Source organism: Myxine glutinosa, unplaced genomic scaffold (assembly GCF_964187855.1).
Source record: "Myxine glutinosa unplaced genomic scaffold, kmMyxGlut1.1 SCAFFOLD_1154, whole genome shotgun sequence".
Taxonomy (NCBI): Eukaryota; Metazoa; Chordata; class Myxini; order Myxiniformes; family Myxinidae; genus Myxine; species Myxine glutinosa.
Window position 1 is genome coordinate 112,701 of NW_027617249.1, and position 20,300 is coordinate 133,000.

A 20,300-nucleotide genomic window follows, 5' to 3' on the forward strand; every position below is an offset into this window, starting at 1 on the left:
ATTTGCAGATTGCGATGTTTTTACTCTTTCAGGAATAGAACTAATGAGTTCCGAAATTTTCTCTTGTGGGATTTCTGCCCAGGCTTCACGCAAAAGGTTTAGCAATTCTGCCCGTGATGTTGGTTTCCTGGACTTTTCCCACACAGCTCGATCCAATATGGCCCAGAGGTGTTCAATGGGATTCAAGTCAGGAGACTGACTTGGCCATGGAAGTCGCTTGATCCCATTTCTGTCCTGCCATTCTTTGGTCTTTTTTGCTGCGTGGCATGGAGCTCCATCTTCCATGAACAGAGTGTGGTTTTTGACCATCTGACCAGTGGAGAAGACATGGAGAAGTCCATCCTCAAGGATAGAAATGTGTATCGTAGAGTTGATGTTGCCAACACTCTCCACAAGCTCTGACCGACCAGCGCTTCAGATTGCTCCCCACACCATCACTGAAAAACCACCATGTTTGACAGTTGGCTGCAATCGGTTCAAAGAAAACTCTTGACTGGGAAGTCTCCAGACCCATATGCATCCACTGTCAGAAAATTGAGCAAATTGGGACTCATCTGAAAAAATGACAGTTTGCCAAAACTTCCAGGGTCTGTTGGCCATCTCATCAGCCCACTTCTTTCTCCTTTGAATGCTGGCTGGTCTAAGAAGAGGTTTTCTCCTAGCTGCTCTCCCATAGTAATCCAGTTGATGAAGGTACTGCATGGCAGTTCTTGAGCTAACTTGGACCTCCTCTGCAACATCTGCTGCCTTGCAACGAGGAGTTTTCGCAATGGACCACTTGACAGTTGGAAGACATGTTTCTGAGGGCCCAGGTCGACCAGAATGGCAAGATGTAGATTCCTTGCCCTCACGGGTGAATTGCAAAATCACCCAATTGACCGTAGAAAGTGGAATGCCAAGGTTCTGAGCTATCTGACGCTGGCTGACTCCACCTTCCGATTGGCCAACAATTCGTCCTCTTTGAAAATCAGAAAGTTCATGTGCTCCCTGGGTTTGAGGCATAGTTAATTGTCGCACAAGACCCAGGAACTCGTTTCTGCAAAGAAATAGTCGAATATTAGTACAACTCACTGAGTAAAACTATGTTATACAGATGAAATGAATAAATTTAAGGTGTCTTTATTTCTGTCATGTCTCTGTAGTTACCTAGAAATAATATTGGGTTTATCGGCAACCTGCTGGTGCCGTCTGACGACTGATGCTCTAACGCAACTGCTTGCAATAAAATAAAATAAAAATTCAGCTTTTTCTGGTTTTAATCCCCATCGATAGGGTGGTGCCAATTCAAGCATTGGGTGGTAAGTGAATCAATCTATCATCTGCATAAGCGACAATTGGCAATGAGTTCACATACAAGACATGGCCATAAAGAAACCGGACAAATTGACAGTATGGAATTTGAACCTGGGATACCAGCATCGCGAGCTATCTGTTTACCACCCAATGCATGGAATGATTTATACTAAAATCCAAACCAAGACTGTTTGAATTTCTTGCAGGGAGATTGCCATCACATTTTTACTAACATCTATTATTTCATTGGATCCGTAGTTGAGAGAAGACGAAGGTTCAACATCAACGATCGCATCAAGGAACTTGGCCTGATGATTCCAAAGTCCATTGATCCGTGAGTTCTGAGTAGTGCACATGGTTTGCTATTTTACCATTTCACTCTTCATCTTCAATCACTAACTCCTTAACTATAGTTTTAAATGACAATGTGATGCTTCAATAGGAAGGCTGCACACTGAGAAATTTGTCTGTTGTATTCAACAGAGTGAGACAGGATGTTGTCTGTTCCCTAATTGTCAGTAATCAGGGTTTTTTTTTAGGAAGGTACTCTTCTTGCTGTGCGTACAATCATTGTATTGTGTGACAGAGCATGGTATCATTTTGGAAAGATTTTTTGGGAAGGGAATTTGTCATTTTTACAATAATGCATTTCAATCCTCTTAGCTTTGTTTATGAGACTTTGATTATTTATTTTTCACCATACAAGATCAAGTCTCATGGATGAGCCAGGTGATGATATATTATAGCGAGGTTACAAGAAGAGTTTGCAGATGTAATTTTTTTTTTTGGAGGAACCACATCATGAGCTATAAATATTCCAGCCTTTGTTAGAGAATTAGAGTTTGGCTTTTTTATATTGTTACAGATCGCGGATTAAGATGTTAGTTACCGAGCGGTTTGGTATTGCCGCGACCGTTACAGGATCCCTGACTCACCCGATTCACCCAGAACTTTGGCCGTATCGCACCACAGCTGCTCAATGAGGGAAAAGACAAAAACGACGCAATGCAAGAGGAAAAGGAATAAAACGAGAAGACGTACAGACGAGTAATGGGGTTTATTATTTACACACACAAGCAAAAAGGAGCAATCAAGTTTTATTTACAACACATAAGACGCAGGTGACACAGTGCAAATTTTAGCTTACCTACAGACTTAATTAAATACCCAGGGACAGAACAAACAAAACAAACTCACGTATACAAGAAGGATGGAATGGAATGAATGTTGGAAGGAGGAATGGGAAGGTTCAGCTGGGGCAGATGGTTCGGGCTTGATCCCGCACGGGACGTCGGCTGGACCTCGACGGCCACCGATGCCACCGCTATTTGGTCCCCGCGGGGTAACGGGTTGAAGCTGCCTGGTGGAGTCAACGCTGCCTCTCTGGCTCAGCTCAGGGCGCGTCTGCCGTCTCTGGCGCAACTGCTGGTAATGGCCCTTGGCACCTTCTCTCTCTTGGCCCTGGTGTCTCCTCACCATTGACAACTCAACGCAACCAACGCAACCACTGACCCCTCGACGCCACCACTTCTCACCACCGACTTCTTACCACCGCAACCAACGCAACCACTGACCCTCCTCTGGCAACCGACTCAGACCAACTCAAAGTGCATCTCCTCTGGGAACACCCCCGCCGTGGGTTATATAGGCCCCGCCCCTCAACCTTTGCGAACCTCCCCCAAATGTTCTCTCCCCGCCCTCTCAAGCCAAACCCCTTGTTCATGGTTGGTCGAGTGGGGCTGGATCACTCCTCCCCTCTCTGACGAGGTGGGGACCCGCCTTCCTTCCCCCAACCCTGCCTCGTGGTCAATGGCGGATGAAGGGAAAACCGCCCAACATGCAGTTGGCAATGCGAATTGCAATTGACGGAAAGGGGGGAATGGAAGTGTTGGGAGTGGGAATGAAGGGAATCTATCTCTTTCACTGGTGCAATGGAGTATTTCAATTAATGGAAGACACAGCCTTACACTAATACACATAATAAGGATATAACTGTCAAAAAAAATATATCGTGTCCTGCATGTATGTTTTATGGACTAACTACGGGAACGCCCTTTGACCTTTATACAACCACAAACGGAGGGAGGAGGGGTGATATTTTACAACAACCTTTTACAACAACATTTTACCACAACAATAAAATAAAAAAACATTCTCATATCCACAACAATATATACAGTATATATATATATATATATATATATATATATGGAAATCTAGGCTTTTAGAGGAGCTAAACGATAAAGGGTAGCAGCTTTACCAATGACAGATGATCAAATGAGAACAAAGAGACAAAAAAACAACACATGAGTGGATGAGTGGCAGAAAGAGGGTCAGGGGCAGTGGGGGAAGATTGTCAGTGAGACTAGAAGCCAGAAGGTGTAGGTATGGGAGAAATTGTCATGATATGACAATTGGCAGTATTTAGGGAAGACTGGAGGGTGTGGGAGGAGGTGTACGAGATAATAAGCAAGGAGTCGGTCCACAGATAAGAGAATAGAGGGATGAAGGAATGGAGGGAGATGTGTGTCCAGCTTAGAATTGGGTAGGATTCTGGAAGAAAAAAAAAACGTGCAACCTGGGCAAGTGGGAAAGAGATAGAAGGACAGGTGTGGGAAGAATAATGTCAGAAGTGAAGCAATATAAACTAAGAATTCACAACCGATTCTGCACTCGGTTTGAAGCAGATCTGGGAATTCAGCGTTGTGCTTACTGCTAACACGGAGACCTTTGGATTATATTACCTCTGATGGAGCAAGACGAGAAGCAATTGCATGGTTTTGATTTTAATTCTTACTGGACAAATTTTATTTGATTGCATATTCCTCTTGTTATTCACTCGGTTAAACATGTTTTCATTCTTTATTATATTTGCACATTCAAAATAAAAAAAATTGCAGATAGGATTGTGACCCTGTTGCTACATACAAACTGGAAAATATAATAATGGCATGAACACCATTTTTAGATGTTTTTAATAATAGCTGAAGCATCAAAGTTCTGGACAGGTCATTGGAAGGTTTGAGGATGCCTGGCTGGCCATTACCTTCTCCTGAAGTGTAGAATTTAGTGAGGCTAACTTTAAGTAATACAGTCGTGGCCAAAAATATTGGCACCCTTGCACTTTTGTCAAATAACTCTATTTTCTCTCAAAATAAGTTGAAATTGACAAAAATATTTGGTCTCCACAATTCTTTATTTCACTGTTAATATTACAGAACATTTGTTTTGGATTCAGAACTTTATATATCCTTTAAAATCAGAAAAAAAAGAAATGGGATTGACAAAATTATTGACACCCTCGACTTAATATTTGGTAGCACAGCCCTTGGACAAAATAACTGCAGTCTAGCGCTTCCTATAGCCATGAATGAGCTTCCTACGCCTCTCTCTACTGGCAGTTTGGCCCACTCTTCTTGTGCAAACTGCTCCAGTTCTCCCAGATTTGAAGGGTGCCTTCTCCCAACTGCTGTTTTCAGATCTCCCCACAGGTGTTCAATGGGATTTAGATCTGGACTCATTGCTGGCCACTTCAGAACAGTCCAGCGTTTTGTTCTGGAACCATCCATGGTGCTTTTTGAAGTGTGTGTTGGGGTCATTGTCCTGCTGCAAAACCCATGACCTTCGACAGAGAGACAGCTTTCTGACACTGGGTTGAACATTGCGCTCCAAAATGCCTTGGTAATCTCCTGATTTCATGATGCCATGCATACATTCAAGGCAACCAGTGCCAGAGGCAGCACAGCAACCCCAAAACAGTACTGAACCTCCTCCATGTTTGTAGGGAAGGTGTTCTTTTCTTTGAAGCTTCATTTTGTTTTCTGTAAACATAGAGATGATGTGGTTTACCAAAAAGCTCTAATTTGGTCTCATCTGTCCACAGGACATTCTCCCAGAAGGATTTTGGCTTGTTCAGGTGTGTTTTGGCAAACTCCAGTCGGGCTTTCTTATGTCTCTCTCAGTTCTGGCTCTCCTACCATCCATAGAACCCCCTTTCATTGAGATGGCGACGGATGGTGCGAGTTGAAACTGTCGTACCTTGTGTCTGAAGGTCAGCTTGAATCTGTTTGGCAGTTGATCGAGGTGCTTTCTCCACCATTCGAACAATCCTTCTCTACAATCTTTGATCAAGTTTTCTCTTGTGGCCGCTTCCAGAGAGGTTGGTTACAGTGCCATGGGCCTTAAACTTCCTGATAACATTGTATACGGTGGACACAGGAACATCAAGGTCTCTGGAGATGGACTTGTAGCCTTGAGATTGTCCATGCATGGCTACAATCTTGTGTCTGATCTCCTCAGACAATTCTCTGGATTTCTTTCTTTTCTACATGCTCATTGCGCTGCTCCATGCTTTTCTCCATGCTGTGTCACACACAGTGACACATAAGAGCAGAATGACTCCTTTTCTCTATTCAAACTGGTTGAATTTGAATGAGTTATTTTTATGTTGCAGGCACCCGCAGCTCACCATGGGTGAGTTCAATTCCAAAGCAAAGGAGAATCACCTGCTTGAAACCTGATTATTTCTAACAACTTCTAAAAGGTGCCAATAATGTTGTCCGGGCCATTTTAGGATTTCCGTGTGGTATAAGCTAAGTTTTAGTATTTTTTTCACCTTTTTTTGTTTTGTTCCACTGCAAACCAAAGAAATACATATGTGGATACGAATAGATTTTTAAATTTCAACAATTTTCTGGATTAAATTGTGCATTATTTGAAAAAAGTGCAAGGGTGCCAATATTTTTGGCCACGACTGTACATTCTTCAAGCTGCTAATTTGTTCCATGCATGCATTGTGCCAGTAATTACCTCCGCCACCAAAGGTGGATGGAGGTTATGTTTTCACCTCTGTCTGTCTATCTGTCTGTCCGTCTGTCTGTTTGTTTGTCCGTTTGTGAACAAAATATCTCAAAAAGTTGTGGACGGATTCGGACGAAATTTGGCAGAGATTTGGCAGATATGTGACATGGACGAAATGATTAGATTTTGGTGAAGATCTGGATTCGGATTCGGCTACTATAATTTTTTAAAGTGATTCTTCACTACTGAGTGATATGGCCAACCAGGCGGAGGTATACTCTCTACTGAGTTCCGTTCAAGTTAGCACCATTGTCACTTACTGATGTATTCTTTATATTTTCAACATGTAAGAAAAAATACGTTAAATATCAGTTGAGCAAGGAGAGAGAGAGAGAGAGAGAGAGAGAGAGAGAGCACAGCACCGACTTTAGTGCTTCCCTGCAGAAATTGAAGACGTGGCCGTGCAAGATATCACCTCGTGAGATGGGAACACAAGCTACACTAGCACGCAAGCATGTGAAATAAAATCTTGCATGACCTCTTAGTCATCGCTAGAGTAGGGCCTCTTACTCATCGCTAGAGTAGGGCCTCTTACTCATCGCTAGAGGAGGGCCGCTTACTCATCGCTAGAGTAGGGCCTCTTACTCATCGCTAGAGTAGGGCCTCTTACTCATCGCTAGAGTAGGGCCTCTTACTCATCGCTAGAGTAGGGCCTCTTACTCATCGCTAGAGTAGGGCCTCTTACTCATCGCTAGAGTAGGGCCTCTTACTCATCGCTAGAGTAGGGCCTCTTACTCATCGCTAGAGTAGGGCCTCTTACTCATCGCTAGAGTAGGGCCTCTTACTCATCGCTAGAGTAGGGCCTCTTACTCATCGCTAGAGTAGGGCCTCTTACTCATCGCTAGAGTAGGGCCTCTTACTCATCGCTAGAGTAGGGCCTCTTACTCATCGCTAGAGTAGGGCCTCTTACTCATCGCTAGAGTAGGGCCTCTTACTCATCGCTAGAGTAGGGCCTCTTAGTCATCTCTAGAGTAGGGCCTCTTAGTCATCTCTAGAGTAGGGCCTCTTAGTCATTGCTAGAGTAGGGCCTCTTACTCATCGCTAGAGTAGGGCCTCTTACTCATCACTAGAGTAGGGCCTCTTACTCATCGCTAGAGTAGGGCCTCTTACTCATCGCTAGAGTAGGGCCTCTTACTCATCGCTAGAGTAGGGCCTCTTCGTCATCTCTAGAGTAGGGCCTCTTAGTCATCTCTAGAGTAGGGCCTCTTAGTCATCTCTAGAGTAGGGCCTCTTAGTCATCGCTAGAGTAGGGCCTCTTAGTCATCGCTAGAGTAGGGCCTCTTAGTCATCGCTAGAGTAGGGCCTCTTAGTCATCGCTAGAGTAGGGCCTCTTAGTCATCGCTAGAGTAGGGCCTCTTACTCATCGCTAGAGTAGGGCCTCTTAGTCATCGCTAGAGTAGGGCCTCTTAGTCATCGCTAGAGTAGGGCCTCTTAGTCATCGCTAGAGTAGTGGCTCTTAGTCATCGCTAGAGTAGGGCCTCTTAGTCATAGCTAGAGTAGGGCCTCTTAGTCATCGCTAGAGTAGGGCCTCTTAGTCATCGCTAGAGTAGGGCCTCTTAGTCATCGCTAGAGTAGGGCCTCTTAGTCATCGCTAGAGTAGGGCCTCTTAGTCATCGCTAGAGTAGGGCCTCTTAGTCATCGCTAGAGTAGAGCCTCTTAGTCATCTCTAGAGTAGGGCCTCTTAGTCATCGCTAGAGTAGGGCCTCTTAGTCATCGCTAGAGTAGGGCCTCTTAGTCATCGCTAGAGTAGGGCCTCTTAGTCATCGCTAGAGTAGGGCCTCTTAGTCATCGCTAGAGTAGGGCCTCTTAGTCATCGCTAGAGTAGGGCCTCTTAGTCATCGCTAGAGTAGGGCCTCTTAGTCATCGCTAGAGTAGGGCCTCTTAGTCATCGCTAGAGTAGGGCCTCTTAGTCAACGCTAGAGTAGGGCCTCTTAGTCATCACTAGAGTAGGGCCTCTTAGTCATCGCTAGAGTAGGGCCTCTTAGTCATCGCTAGAGTAGGGCCTCTTAGTCATCGCTAGAGTAGGGCCTCTTCGTTATCGCTAGGGTGGGGCCTTTTAGTCATCGCTAGGATGGGACCTCTTAGTCATTGCTAGGGTGGGACCTCTTCGTCATCGCTAGGGTGGGACCTCTTCGTCATCGCTAGGGTGGGACCTCTTTGTCATTGCTAGGGTGGGACCTCTTTGTCATCCCTGGGGTGGGACCTATTTGTCATTGCTGGGTTGGGACCTATTTGTCATTGCTGGGTTGGGACCTCTTTGTCATTGCTGGGGTGGGACCTATTTGTCATTGCTGGGGTGGGACCTATTTGTCATTGCTGGGGTGGGACCTATTTGTCATTGCTGGGTTGGGACTCTTAGTCATCGCCGGGGTTGGGCATGCTATTAATCGCCACGCTGCCTCTTAATCTTGTTCTGAACTTGAAATTTGTAATGCAGGATAACATGTTTATCTGCGCTTCCTCTTCTGTTCACTTACAGTGTAAATATGCATACTTCTTAGATATCATTCATAGTTTGAACTGCATTACCATCCTGTAGAAGTGCGTTTATTTTACCATTATAGTTTTGATTGTTTCTTGCTGCAGAGACACTCGCTGGAACAAGGGCACAATTCTAAAGGCTTCTGTGGATTATATCCGCAAGTTGCAGCGAGAACAGCAGCGTGCCCGCGAGCTTGATGGAAGACAACGTCAGCTGGAGAGTATCAACCGCAGCTTGTTACTTCGTGTGCAGGCATGAAATTTGTGGGATGGATACCTATATACACAGACATGAACACACACAAAATCCCATATCCTCATCACCACCACTATTTGGGGTTTACAACCCCCCACTTGATTTACCATTACTTGCTGTTGCCATTTAAGGGGTATTTAAAGAAACCTCTCACGACTGCTCATTACATTTGTACTTTTGTCAGATACAGTCCTGTCTCCACACATATGGATATTAAAGATGCCATGGTACCTTTCATGAAGATGAGGCCTATGGGCTAGCACAAATAAATATTCTCTTCAAATTATATGTGGTCATCCTGATTATATTGCCCATAAAACATCATGAAACACCTCGAGCTTACCACCCTATTTTCAGTAGCAAATTCATGCTGTTCATTTTGGTCTCCTATTGCATCTCCACTCTCTATAACTGAAGGAATCTGCACCAAAATCTGCACCAATTTTTCTCTTATAAGTGAAGGAAGATTGGCATAACAAACCTTACAAAAGGAAATCAAATGCAGGAGGAGGCCATTAGACCCATCAAACCTGTGAAATGGTTGCCAACCTATGGTCGTTTGTCTGTGGTCTATCCTTTTTGAATAGCGATCACCAAACAAGGAAGTAGCACGTACCATTTAAGTCTGTGGTGTGCCTCTGCTTGGGTTCGAGCAACTGACCACCCAGACTCAGAGCAGATACTCTAACCATTACACCATCGTGTCTGGTAAACCTGTTGCAGAATCAACCTACTATATACAGGGTGTCTCAAGAAAATGTATGCAGACTTTAATATTTCAGAAAACATAATTAAACAAGCATTCTGAGTATTGCGCTGCAATACATGTCCCCTACCGGCAGTCTGTCGTCCGGAAAACTGTTGGGGAAATTACCAAGGGTTATTTACCCACAGGTTCTGAATCGTTCCCAATCGCTAATTACTTCAGGATGGGCTCACCTGTGATTCGCACTCGGGACTTCGATTTATACACCTTGCAGACAGGTCAGCAGAAGCACGAGAAAATAAGTTGTTGATAAAGAACCTTTCGAGTCGCTAAATATCAGTAATTTCTTATATTTTCCGGTTCACGATCAATGATTGATGTGTATATATATATATATATATATGTTGCTCGGCCTGGCTCCGCCCGTCCCGAAAGCGCGCGCTGTGTCACGCTTTTGACGTTCGCAGAAGAGGCTGAGGGCGCGCGGTGCGGCTTGAGGAGAACTCTAGAATAAACAAGATATCCATTTAAAAAAATATTTTCGTTTAATTAACGATATCTGCCAAACCACGTGCCCTATCGCAAATTCCAAAAGGACATTTTAGTAGACAGACATGCTGAACAGATCTGTAAAGTTTCCCCTCTATTGGATCGAAAATGAGGGAGGAGCTCGGTTTTAAAGGTTCATACTTAAAAACGTCATAACTCTGAAACCATGTGATGCATGACGTCATGCTTGCTGACTTTTTTGTTCGTTATGGGTATCCGTTCTACATGCAAAGTTTGGCCTCGATCTCTTCAGCCGTTGCAGAGAAAAAGGGGTTTTCGTGTTTTCACGAAAAACAGTATGGTGGCCGAACCACGTGACCTGTGATGTCATAATTACCATTAAAATATTCTACAGACCGAGTCCCCCATACGGTGAAAATTTGATCTCAATCGGTCCTATTATTGCAGAGAAAATCTTTTTTAAAGGAAATTAAAACTTAAAATGGCATTGAGTTAAGGATCATCAGAATTATCAGAATTCCCAAAGTTCAAAGTGCCATAACTTTGTCAAAAATGATCGAAACGTCGTGAAGTTCGAACTTGATCTGTAACTTATCATGAGGAAAGCATGTGCCAAGTTTGAAATCATTAGCATTAAGAGTCTAGAAAAAAAGTCCGGAAAACTGTTCTTTGCGTGACGGACTGACGGACTGACGGACTGACGGACTGACGGACTGGCGGACTGGCGGACTGACGGACTGACGGACGGACAGACAGATGAGCGGCGTGCAAACCTATAGTCCCCTCCGGTGTACACCGGTAGGGGACTAATAACAGAGAGAGGGGTGATGTTGAGTGTTACCAATACCTAGCATGGCTTCAGCGTACGATGGTATAATCATGTAATTAGTCAGTTGTTACCCTTAAAGCAGTGCAGAGTGACAAGATGGCATAGTTTTTGATTTATAATCTGTCTAGATTTTATTGAGACACCCTGTAGATTTATCTGTCACAGCTCTGGAAATTTAGCTCGTGCTATGAAGCGATGTCTTTTTCATAAATGCTATGAACTCTGTTGATAATACAGTAGTCATTTCTGCACACACATTGTCCTCTACTTCTGAATTGTACGATTCTTACTGATTCTACTCAATGATTCAAGCAACTAATAATAATAGTAACAAGTACAGATACATTCAAAGTACACCGCCCCCATGCCAAATAAATAAATAACAGCCTGCAGTGCGGCATTGCCAGGGCAGCACATAGACACGGTATTGGGAGGGAGAGGTGTACAATAATTGATTGATTATTTGTATAGTTAAAATCAATAAATAATAATTGTAAAATAATTTCTTAATCAATTGGCTGACAGCATACCTCAACCACCAATGTTTCATCCGCAGCTGTATCTTTTTGAAAATTAATGAAACTAGAGAAATACCCGTGCTACGCACGGGTGGGAGGCCAGAAGCAAACAGGCAATGCAGATACGGTGAATGCTAAAGCATGAAACCAATAAATTCCACATTCCTGTAGAACCTTCAGTCGCACGTCAGACATGGACAGCAAGTTCGTGAAGGACTTCCATGAAAAACGTACCCGTTCGCAAACAAACTGGTTACGTTCACGAAGAGAAACATCGATCGTGGGTCCGTGGCGAATCTGCATATGGCGATGGCAAAATATCAGAAATTGAAGGTTTTTTTTAATTTTAAACGATTCATATAAACATCCGTTGAATCATATCACACGAAAATCATCAAAATCTAAACAGTATCTTTAGAATTTCAATAAAAGCCACTTCACTGTTCATATCGGTAAATATTATTCCATCGTGTTTCAAATCGTGATCGATACACTATGATCGTGATGATCGTGATCGATAATCGTGTTCACAATTGCTATGTCATATGTACTCCCGATACGTGTACCAAATTCCCGATACGTGTAACTGTACCAAATCAACAGTTCAAAGGATTTTGAGCCGATTGGTGTTATGGCCTTGGCAAGATCGATGGAGACAGCGATCTGTTGGATCTGATCCTCCTTCATGCCACATCCGATCAATGCAGCCATGCAGCGATCGGTGCAGTCGTTTGTGCGGCACACGGTGCAGCGATCGGTGCAAACGTTGACTCCCACACTGCCACATCCTGGTGATACTTGCTCCCGCACAAACGGCTGCACCGATCGAGATTTAACGGATGTTTATATAAATCGTTTAAAAGAAAAAAAGCCTTCAATTTCCGATATTTTGCCTTTTCATTTGGGCCTCCCAATTGAAGCCCCGCCCGCAGGGCGGGTACCGTTGCTCGACGTAAGAAGACGTCACAATGAACGTCATGCAAACGCGAATGTTATGCGTGAGTCCAAACCTGAGAATGCTGGAGACCAAATCTGAAATTGGGAAAACTAAATAGCCTATTTTACTCCTGGGGATCCCAGAATTACCCACCCAAAATATATTTGCGATCGGTTCAGCAGTTTTTACGGTACCTTCGAACGGACAGACAGACAGACAGACCGACAGACAGACAGACATTTGGTGAATTATAGTAAGATGTCATTAGTCGAATTTTTTTAAAATTAACTGATTAGTTGAATAGTCAATAAATAATTACTCGATTGCTTGATTAATCAAAAAACAAGAAATACCGTTTTTGCCAAAGGACTTGCTCACTATTGTGCCGAAATTTCAGCCTCCTAGCTCAAAGGATGGCTGAGATATCGCCTGGAAAAACAAACAAACAAACAATCGGAGTGAAAACTGAGTACTCCCTTTCAGCGTGCGTCATTGCCAGGTCTCCTTCGGTGCCCAGCGATGGTGTTATGCAGCGCCTGGACATGGGATAGGAAAGGAGCGGTGTACAATAATAACCATTCCTTTCATGCCGTGAGGCGCATAGGAGCTGCCGGAGCATTTTCTTTGGCGAAGGAGTACAATCCTAGACAGGTCGCCACTTCGACGCAGTATAGCATAGCCGAATGGCTTATTTCCCCAGTCAGCTGGTACTCATTTTGCTGACCTCAGAAGGATGACAAGCTGAGTCAACCCACCTGGTGTTATTTCAACGGCGTGACAGGGGCTCAAACTCAGGACCCAAAGATCTTAAGTCAGCCACCTTTAACCCTTAAGCCAACACCAGGCTTGTTCAAGCAACGAGCTCGAACCAATCTTTTTCATCCTTGTTCCCGAGGCCGTGTATTCTGCTGCTCTAGTTCTTGAAATTGCATATCTTGCCCCTGCACTTCCTTGTCCCAATTCTGCATTGAAGGGATTTTGTGCTAGTTTATTTCTGGAAATGTGGACAGTACTTTATATAGTTTTACACCAGACAGACAGAGCAATTCTTACGGCGTAGCCCGTAGGGCAATGCCATCTGGAACAGCGTTTGGCTCTCTGTATGTCCCCAAAAATGTACACCAATCATAGCTGAGGATCTGGTCACATGACAGGGGGACAGTGTTTAGTAACCATTACAGTTGCATATTTTACTAAAAGGAAATATAATAACCTTCCGTGGAACGTTTTGGGGTCCCAGCGGGTGTCGTAAGGTAGGAAGGTGGTTTCAGAAATTCCTCAATACAATTATGATTTTGAAATGCGATCGACACGGACCTTGCTCCCAAATGCAGAAGTGAATAGATGACGACTGTTTGCTGGTTTGATAATATCGCTATACAATCGTGATTTAACATTATATTTTGATATGTTAACACTATCGTGTTAATTTGTGATTGCAATGATGAATAATGCTGTTTGGAATTTGATGGTGCTGTTTTTTACCCAAGTCATTCACGAACCGGTTGTCCATGCCTGAAGTCAAAAAAAATTCATACTCACATTATTTGCAAACTGCTAACTGGTATCACCACTCAGGTCACACTATCCTCTTCAACTAAAGTATCAACCCAGCCCGGCTACGCCATTGTTAGGCTATCGGTCTGCAGCTATCCTATTCATCCTTTTGGCCATGTGCAGTGAGTCCTGTGGTGAAGCAGTTGTTGTCAAGCAGCTTGCTCTCTCCATTTTGAAGACTAACCTGACTGAGGACAAGTTGAAGATATAATGCCCGGGTTTCTGTAGTCTTTTCCGAATCTAAAATCTAAAATCTAAGCTGGAGCTTTCCAAACCTGACATCTTGAAATTAACACCCAGGCAGGGAGGAAGTAGAGGCATTTTGTATGGCAAATAGTGATTGGGTAGACAATGCATAACTGACCAAAGATCGACATAGATCAATCCCTCACATGGCGGCCCATGTATGGCGTATTTCCACAGCATCACATTCTAACAGCATGGGAGTGGTGTTTCGCAAGCACAGCATTACATGAGGAATATGCTGTCCTTCTGATACGATATTTACTTGATTAGGCTCAGAAGTGCAGTGCCTCACTCTTCTTACTTCCTTATACAATCTTTTTATGATTTGTGTTTATAACATCCAAGCATTTTATAGTAATAGGTGAATTACCTATATAACCATATTTTATGTATACGAGTTGGAATAAGTTAATTGGGTATCATAGATCCTCGACATATATAATTTATTCTGAAGCCTGCTCTTATGATTAATCTATCTTTACAAGCACTGGCTTTTTGCCTCAGCAGGAATTGGAGATGCAGGCTAAAGTGCATGGACTTCCGATTGCCTCTCCCTCTGGCCTTGTCACATCTGACCTTGCTGCTCATGTCTTTAAGGTTGAGCAATCCCTTTTTGATTGCTCCATAACAACAGCCAGCGCTACCACCCCTACTACCACCTCTACCAATGGCAACTTCCCACCTTCTTCATCATCTGCAACAGCAGGTGCCAGCTTTGAACCTCTCTCGACAGAGAATGGAGTGCTCTGTGAAGAGTTGCTTTCAATGCTCGGCTGTGGGAATGACTCGATGGCTTTTAGTGACGATGTACTCATGGAGGACACAGCCCTTAGCCCTTTAGGTCCATCAGACCCCATTCTCTCTGCTGTCTCACCTGAAGCCTCAAAGGGCAGCAGCTGCCATAGCAGTTTCAGCATGGATGAAGGTGATATGTAATATCATGACTTTTTTCTTCCTTTTTTACTACTTCTCTCAACTAGCTGCCTTTCCACATTATACTCTTATGTGTCTAGCTGAGCTTTCCATAGTATCCGAGTGTGTCTGGGTTTGCACCATTACATGACTTCCCGAGCTACTTCCTTTGTTTGCAGTTTCGTAGTCCAAGGCAATTTCTGGTACAAGCTGCCTCAAGATATACTGTCCTGATTTCATATTGAACGTGATGTTTTGACAAGTTTGAAAGTCGATGGTCTTCTCGGTCCAAGCCAACTTTTGAGGATCATTGCTGTTACTTATCTTGGCCATGTTTTTTGGCTTTGCCATGAACCATTGGTCAATTGTGGGCAAGTGGTTGAGTGCCAGAGCCGTAACTCATGGGTAGACGTTAACTCATAGGGTAGGAAGGGCAAAAAGATTAAATTCGTCCAGGGTGGCCGGCAGCAATTTCCTACCCTTTGTGGAAGATACTGTGGGATATTTAGTGTCCTCCATCAATAAATTCTGGCAGACAGGTCTCCACGATAATCTCCCATTTGAAGAACTCTGTACTCTGATTAAACGCCCCGCCTGTGAAGCACCAGTTCATCGGTTTATAGCCTGGTTGAGAATCAAATCTAGAATTGACAGGATCGCAAAGGCTACTGCGCTACCTCCGCACCACCATATTGGATCTTAAGGATCCTAATGACACTCCACAGAGGGATTGAAATTTGTCCAGATAGAAGCTTCACACTTTATCTTTTGCACTTTTCTCTGTTTTTAGTTTTTGTCCAATGGAATAGCTCATGTGCATGTGACATTGTAATCTGCTAAACTTTTATCCATTGATCTCCTGGTTTTGCCAGTAAAGTGATGACTGTTACCAAGAACGTGGTATTAACCTGAAGCTGGAGGGATAGTGGGGAGAGGCGAGAAGCCAACTACATATGGGAAAGAGGGAGTACTGGGAATCAGGTTTCCCATTGTGGGTACATAATATATGAACATATATTTAAATAAGTAGATGGTTGCTACCGTACCACGATAAACAATAGTTTAACAACTATCACTTGTGACGAGCTGTTTTTTTTACACAAGGTCTAGGCTCGTGGAAGAGCAAGGACACAGACCAGATCAGGACACAACATAACAAAGGGAAGAGCAGGAGAAAGGGGAAACACCAATAGCAGGGCAAAGGGAGAAGATAGACGGAGACGGACAAACAAGGGATGCAGATAATGAAGAGGGGTAGGGGTGAATGCAAGGGGTGCACAATATGGATACATAAGCAAAATTTTGGGAGGGGAAGATTAACAGGTGTAGAAAATATCCTGGCTTTGGATGGTGGATGACTCCCATTATTGGTGTGTAAACATCTTTTTCTCCCATTAAAAAAAAAAAAAAAACCACCTTTAGAGGCCATTTTTCCCCGCAAGCGGGGGTTGGCCTTTTTCGGGAACCGTGGTTTGTTGTTGTTTTTCGGTCCCCTTTTTGAAGCAATGTTTTTTATGGCTGGATGCCCTTCCTGACGCCAACCCTTTTTGCCGCCTTTAACGACAAGGAGGGAATTACCAGTGAGCTGGTACTCAATTAGCCGACCTCGGAAGGATGACAGGCTGAGTCAACCCCCCTGGCGTTAATTCAGCGATTGACCGGGATTCAAACCCAGGATCCTAGGATCCTAAGCCGGCACCCTAGCCGCTAGCCCAACACCAGGGATAACCATCTCCCATTATTGGTGTGAAAACATCTTTTTCTGTTGGAAAAAGTAATATGATGCGATGCACACCTTGTTAGACTTTCCACATAAATAATTATGTAACATTGATCTTGAGATTTGTAAATTGTTTCCAATAGAGTCGTCTTCCATAAGGAACCACTTCGAAATCCAAGCCACCTGGTTGTGAGGTGTCCTGATTCTTTTTAATGGATATCAATATGGTTTTACTAATTGTCCTTTCAGAAATTAGATTTCACATTTGGTAAGAAAAATGTTCTGGACCTGTAAATGTTAAAGGGAAAGTAATTCCTAAATATTTGTTTGATAATATAATTTTTCTTCCATTTCCAAGAAAATTGTTAGCTTCTTAACACTGCACTATGTATTGCTATAAACCCAAAAAATAATAGTTTTATTGAAGCAAGGAGGCTGGCTGCCTTTTCCCCATATGTCTGTGTGGCTTAGGCGTGCATTTGCCTGCTTCTGAGTTATGATTCATTTACACGGCAACAAAAATGGAATTTTTTTTTTTTTTTTTTTTGTATACTGAATCGAGGCTCGTGAAAGAGCTGACATTTGCTTCACAAACAAATCAACCAGACAAACAAAATATATAAAAAGAGGGAGCGGAAGACAAGAGAATGGGAAGCACACAAACAATTGAGAGCACACAACATTTAAGAGCAGGGAGATGTGTGGGAGGGAGAGGGCTTGGGGGGAGGAGGCGTGGGAAGGGGGGGGAGGGGGGGTGGGAGAAGTATAAAACACAAGGACACCAAGGACTTCCAGGACAGAAGTTGGTATTTCAAAAAGTGGAATTGGGGTGAAATTATCGGGGATAGAAAAGATCAAGGTTTTGGATGGGGGAAGATAAGAGATGATGGTGAACAGCTGTTTTAAAGACCTGGAGGGTGGAGTGGGATTGAAGAGAGTGAGGGAGTTTGTTCCAGAGGTGGGAGAAAAGAGGAGTGAAGGTGAGCAGAGAGTCTTGATTTTGGCAGTTTAACCATAAGAGGGTTGCAGGCAGATCTTGTGCGACCTGTAGGAATATTTGCGGGACAGAGCCCAGAGAGAGCTGGGGGGGCAAGGCCAGAGAGGAGTCGGTAGAAGACGGAAAGACCACCAACCTGCCTGCGGTGAGTGAGTGAGAGGCCCTTGGAGTTAGCTTCATCGCGGGAGATTCCAATGATTCTGAATGCTTTGCTTTCAACAGCGTGAAGACGAGCTAGATGTGAGGCAGGAGCACCAGCCCAGAGGGGAGAGCAGTATTCCATTGAGCTGCGGATGAAAGCCTTGTACGTGGTGAGGAGCTCAGGTGTGCCAAGGAAGGACTTCGCACGACGGAGGATGCCCAGTCGGCGACTGGCTTTGGAGGCCAGATTTGAAATGTGGTTTTCCCAGGAAAGATCATGGCAGATAGTGAGACCCAAAAGTTTGAGTGACAGAACTTCTTGGAGAGGATTATTCAGAAAGTAGATGGGAGGGTTGTCCAGTCGGTCTTTTCGGAGAGACATCGTAAGAGTGTGAGATTTGTCAGGATTGAAAGACATGTTCCACTTGTTTGCCCAGTCTGTGATTTTGTCCAGGTCTGCAGAGAGTGAGGAGGCTGCAGACTGCCGATCTGAGGGATGAAGAATGGAGCGACAGAGAGTAGAGTCATCAGCAAAGAGATTTTTTTTTTTTTTTTTTTTTTTTTTTTTTGTATACAAGGTCGAGGCTCGTGAAAGAGCGAACATTAATCACACAGAAAGACAAACCGACACAAAAAACATATAACATAGGGAGCGGTAGACAAGATGGGGAGAGAGGGGGAAGGACACAAACACAACATTTGAGAGCAGGGACCGAGAGACATGGAGACATCGAGAGATCTGAGAGAGGGCGAGGGCTTTGGGGGTGGGGGGGCGTGGGAAGGGGGCGGTGGGAGAGGTATAAAACATATAGACACTGCCAGGACTTCCAGGAAAGAAGTTGGAATTTCAAACAAGGTGGATCTGGGGTGAATTAGCGGGGGTAGAAAAGATCAAGGTTTTGGATGGGGGAAGATAAGAGATGGTGGTGAACAGCTGTTTTAAAGACCTGGAGGGAGGAGTGGGATTGAAGGGAGTGAGGGAGTTTGTTCCAGAGGCGGGAGAAAAGAGGAATGAAAGAGTGAAGGTGAGCAGAGAGCCGAGATTTCGGCAGTTTAACCATCAGAGGGTTGCTGGCAGATCTTGTGCGACCTGTAGGAATATTTGGGGGACAGAGCACAGAGAGAGCTGGGGGTGCAAGGCCGGAGAGGAGTCGGTAGAAGACAGAAAGACCACCTACCTGCCTGCGGTGATTGAGTGAAAGGCCCTCAGAGATAGCTTCATCGCGGGAGATTCCAATAATTCTGAAAGCTTTGGTTTCAACAGCGTGAAGCCGAGCTAGGTGTGAGGCAGGAGCACCGGCCCATAGGGGAGAACAGTATTCCATTGAGCTGCGGATGAAAGCCTTGTATGTGGTGAGGAGCTCAGGTGTGCCGAGGAAGGACTTCGCACGACGGAGGATGCCCAGTCGGCGACTGGCTTTGGAGGCCAGCTTGGAAATGTGGTTTTCCCAAGAAAGATCATGGCAGATAGTGAGACCCAAAATCTTGAGCGACAGAACTTCTTGGAGAGGATTGTTGAGAAAGTAGATGGGAGGGTTGTCCAGTCGATCTTTTCGGAGAGACATAGTAAGAGTGTGAGATTTGTCAGGATTGAAAGACATGTTCCACTTGTTTGACCAGTCTGTGATTTTGTCCAGGTCTTCAGAGAGTGAGGAGGCAGCAGACTGCCGATCTGAGGGAAGAGGAATGGAGCGGCAGAGAGTGGAGTCATCAGCAAAGAGATAGAGAGGATTTTCGAGAGAGTCAGAGAGATCATTGATGAAGACCAGAAAAAGCACGGGGCCCAGAACACTGCCTTGGGGAACTCCAGCCTGAACAGGAAGAGGAGATGAGAGAAACCCATTCAGGGCCACACGTTGACGACGACTAGAGAGGAAGTCCGCCAGCCATGCGTGGAGATTTCCATGGATACCAAAGGAGGAGAGTTTGGTGAGCAGAGCGGGGTGCCAGACCGTGTCGAAGGCACGTGATATGTCGAGGGAGACAGCTCTAATTTCCTGTTTGGCATTGAGGACCTCCATCCATTGTTGAGACAGCAGAAGCAGCATGTCCAGAGTAGAGTGACCTGGTCTGAAACCAAATTGATGATCAGAGATCAAGCCATTGGAGAAGAGGAAAGATTTCATATCCGAAGCAATGATGGATTCCATGACTTTGCTGATGATTGGGAGAAGGCTGATTGGTCTGTAGTTGATAGAGAGATAGAAGATAGAGAGGATTTTCAAGAGAGTCGGAGAGATCATTGATGAAGACCATAAAAAGCACAGGGCCCAGAACACTGCCTTGGGGAACTCCAGCCTGAACAGGAAGAGGAGATGAGAGAAACCCATTCAGGGT

At 44.4% G+C, this 20,300-nt stretch overlaps 1 protein-coding gene across 1 annotated transcript in view; it reads left to right on the forward strand.

Moving 5' to 3' along the window:
* Positions 1-16,177, forward strand: part of LOC137424881 (transcription factor E3) — a 64,991-nt gene extending 48,814 nt beyond the window's left edge. The window contains exons 6-8 of the mRNA XM_078769098.1: positions 1,552-1,627; positions 8,740-8,887; positions 14,701-16,177. Of these exons, the coding sequence (XP_078625224.1) occupies positions 1,552-1,627; positions 8,740-8,887; positions 14,701-15,129 (653 nt within the window). The 3' untranslated portion in view covers positions 15,130-16,177. The remainder of the gene's footprint in view (positions 1-1,551; positions 1,628-8,739; positions 8,888-14,700) is intronic.
* Positions 16,178-20,300: the final 4,123 nt, after the last annotated feature.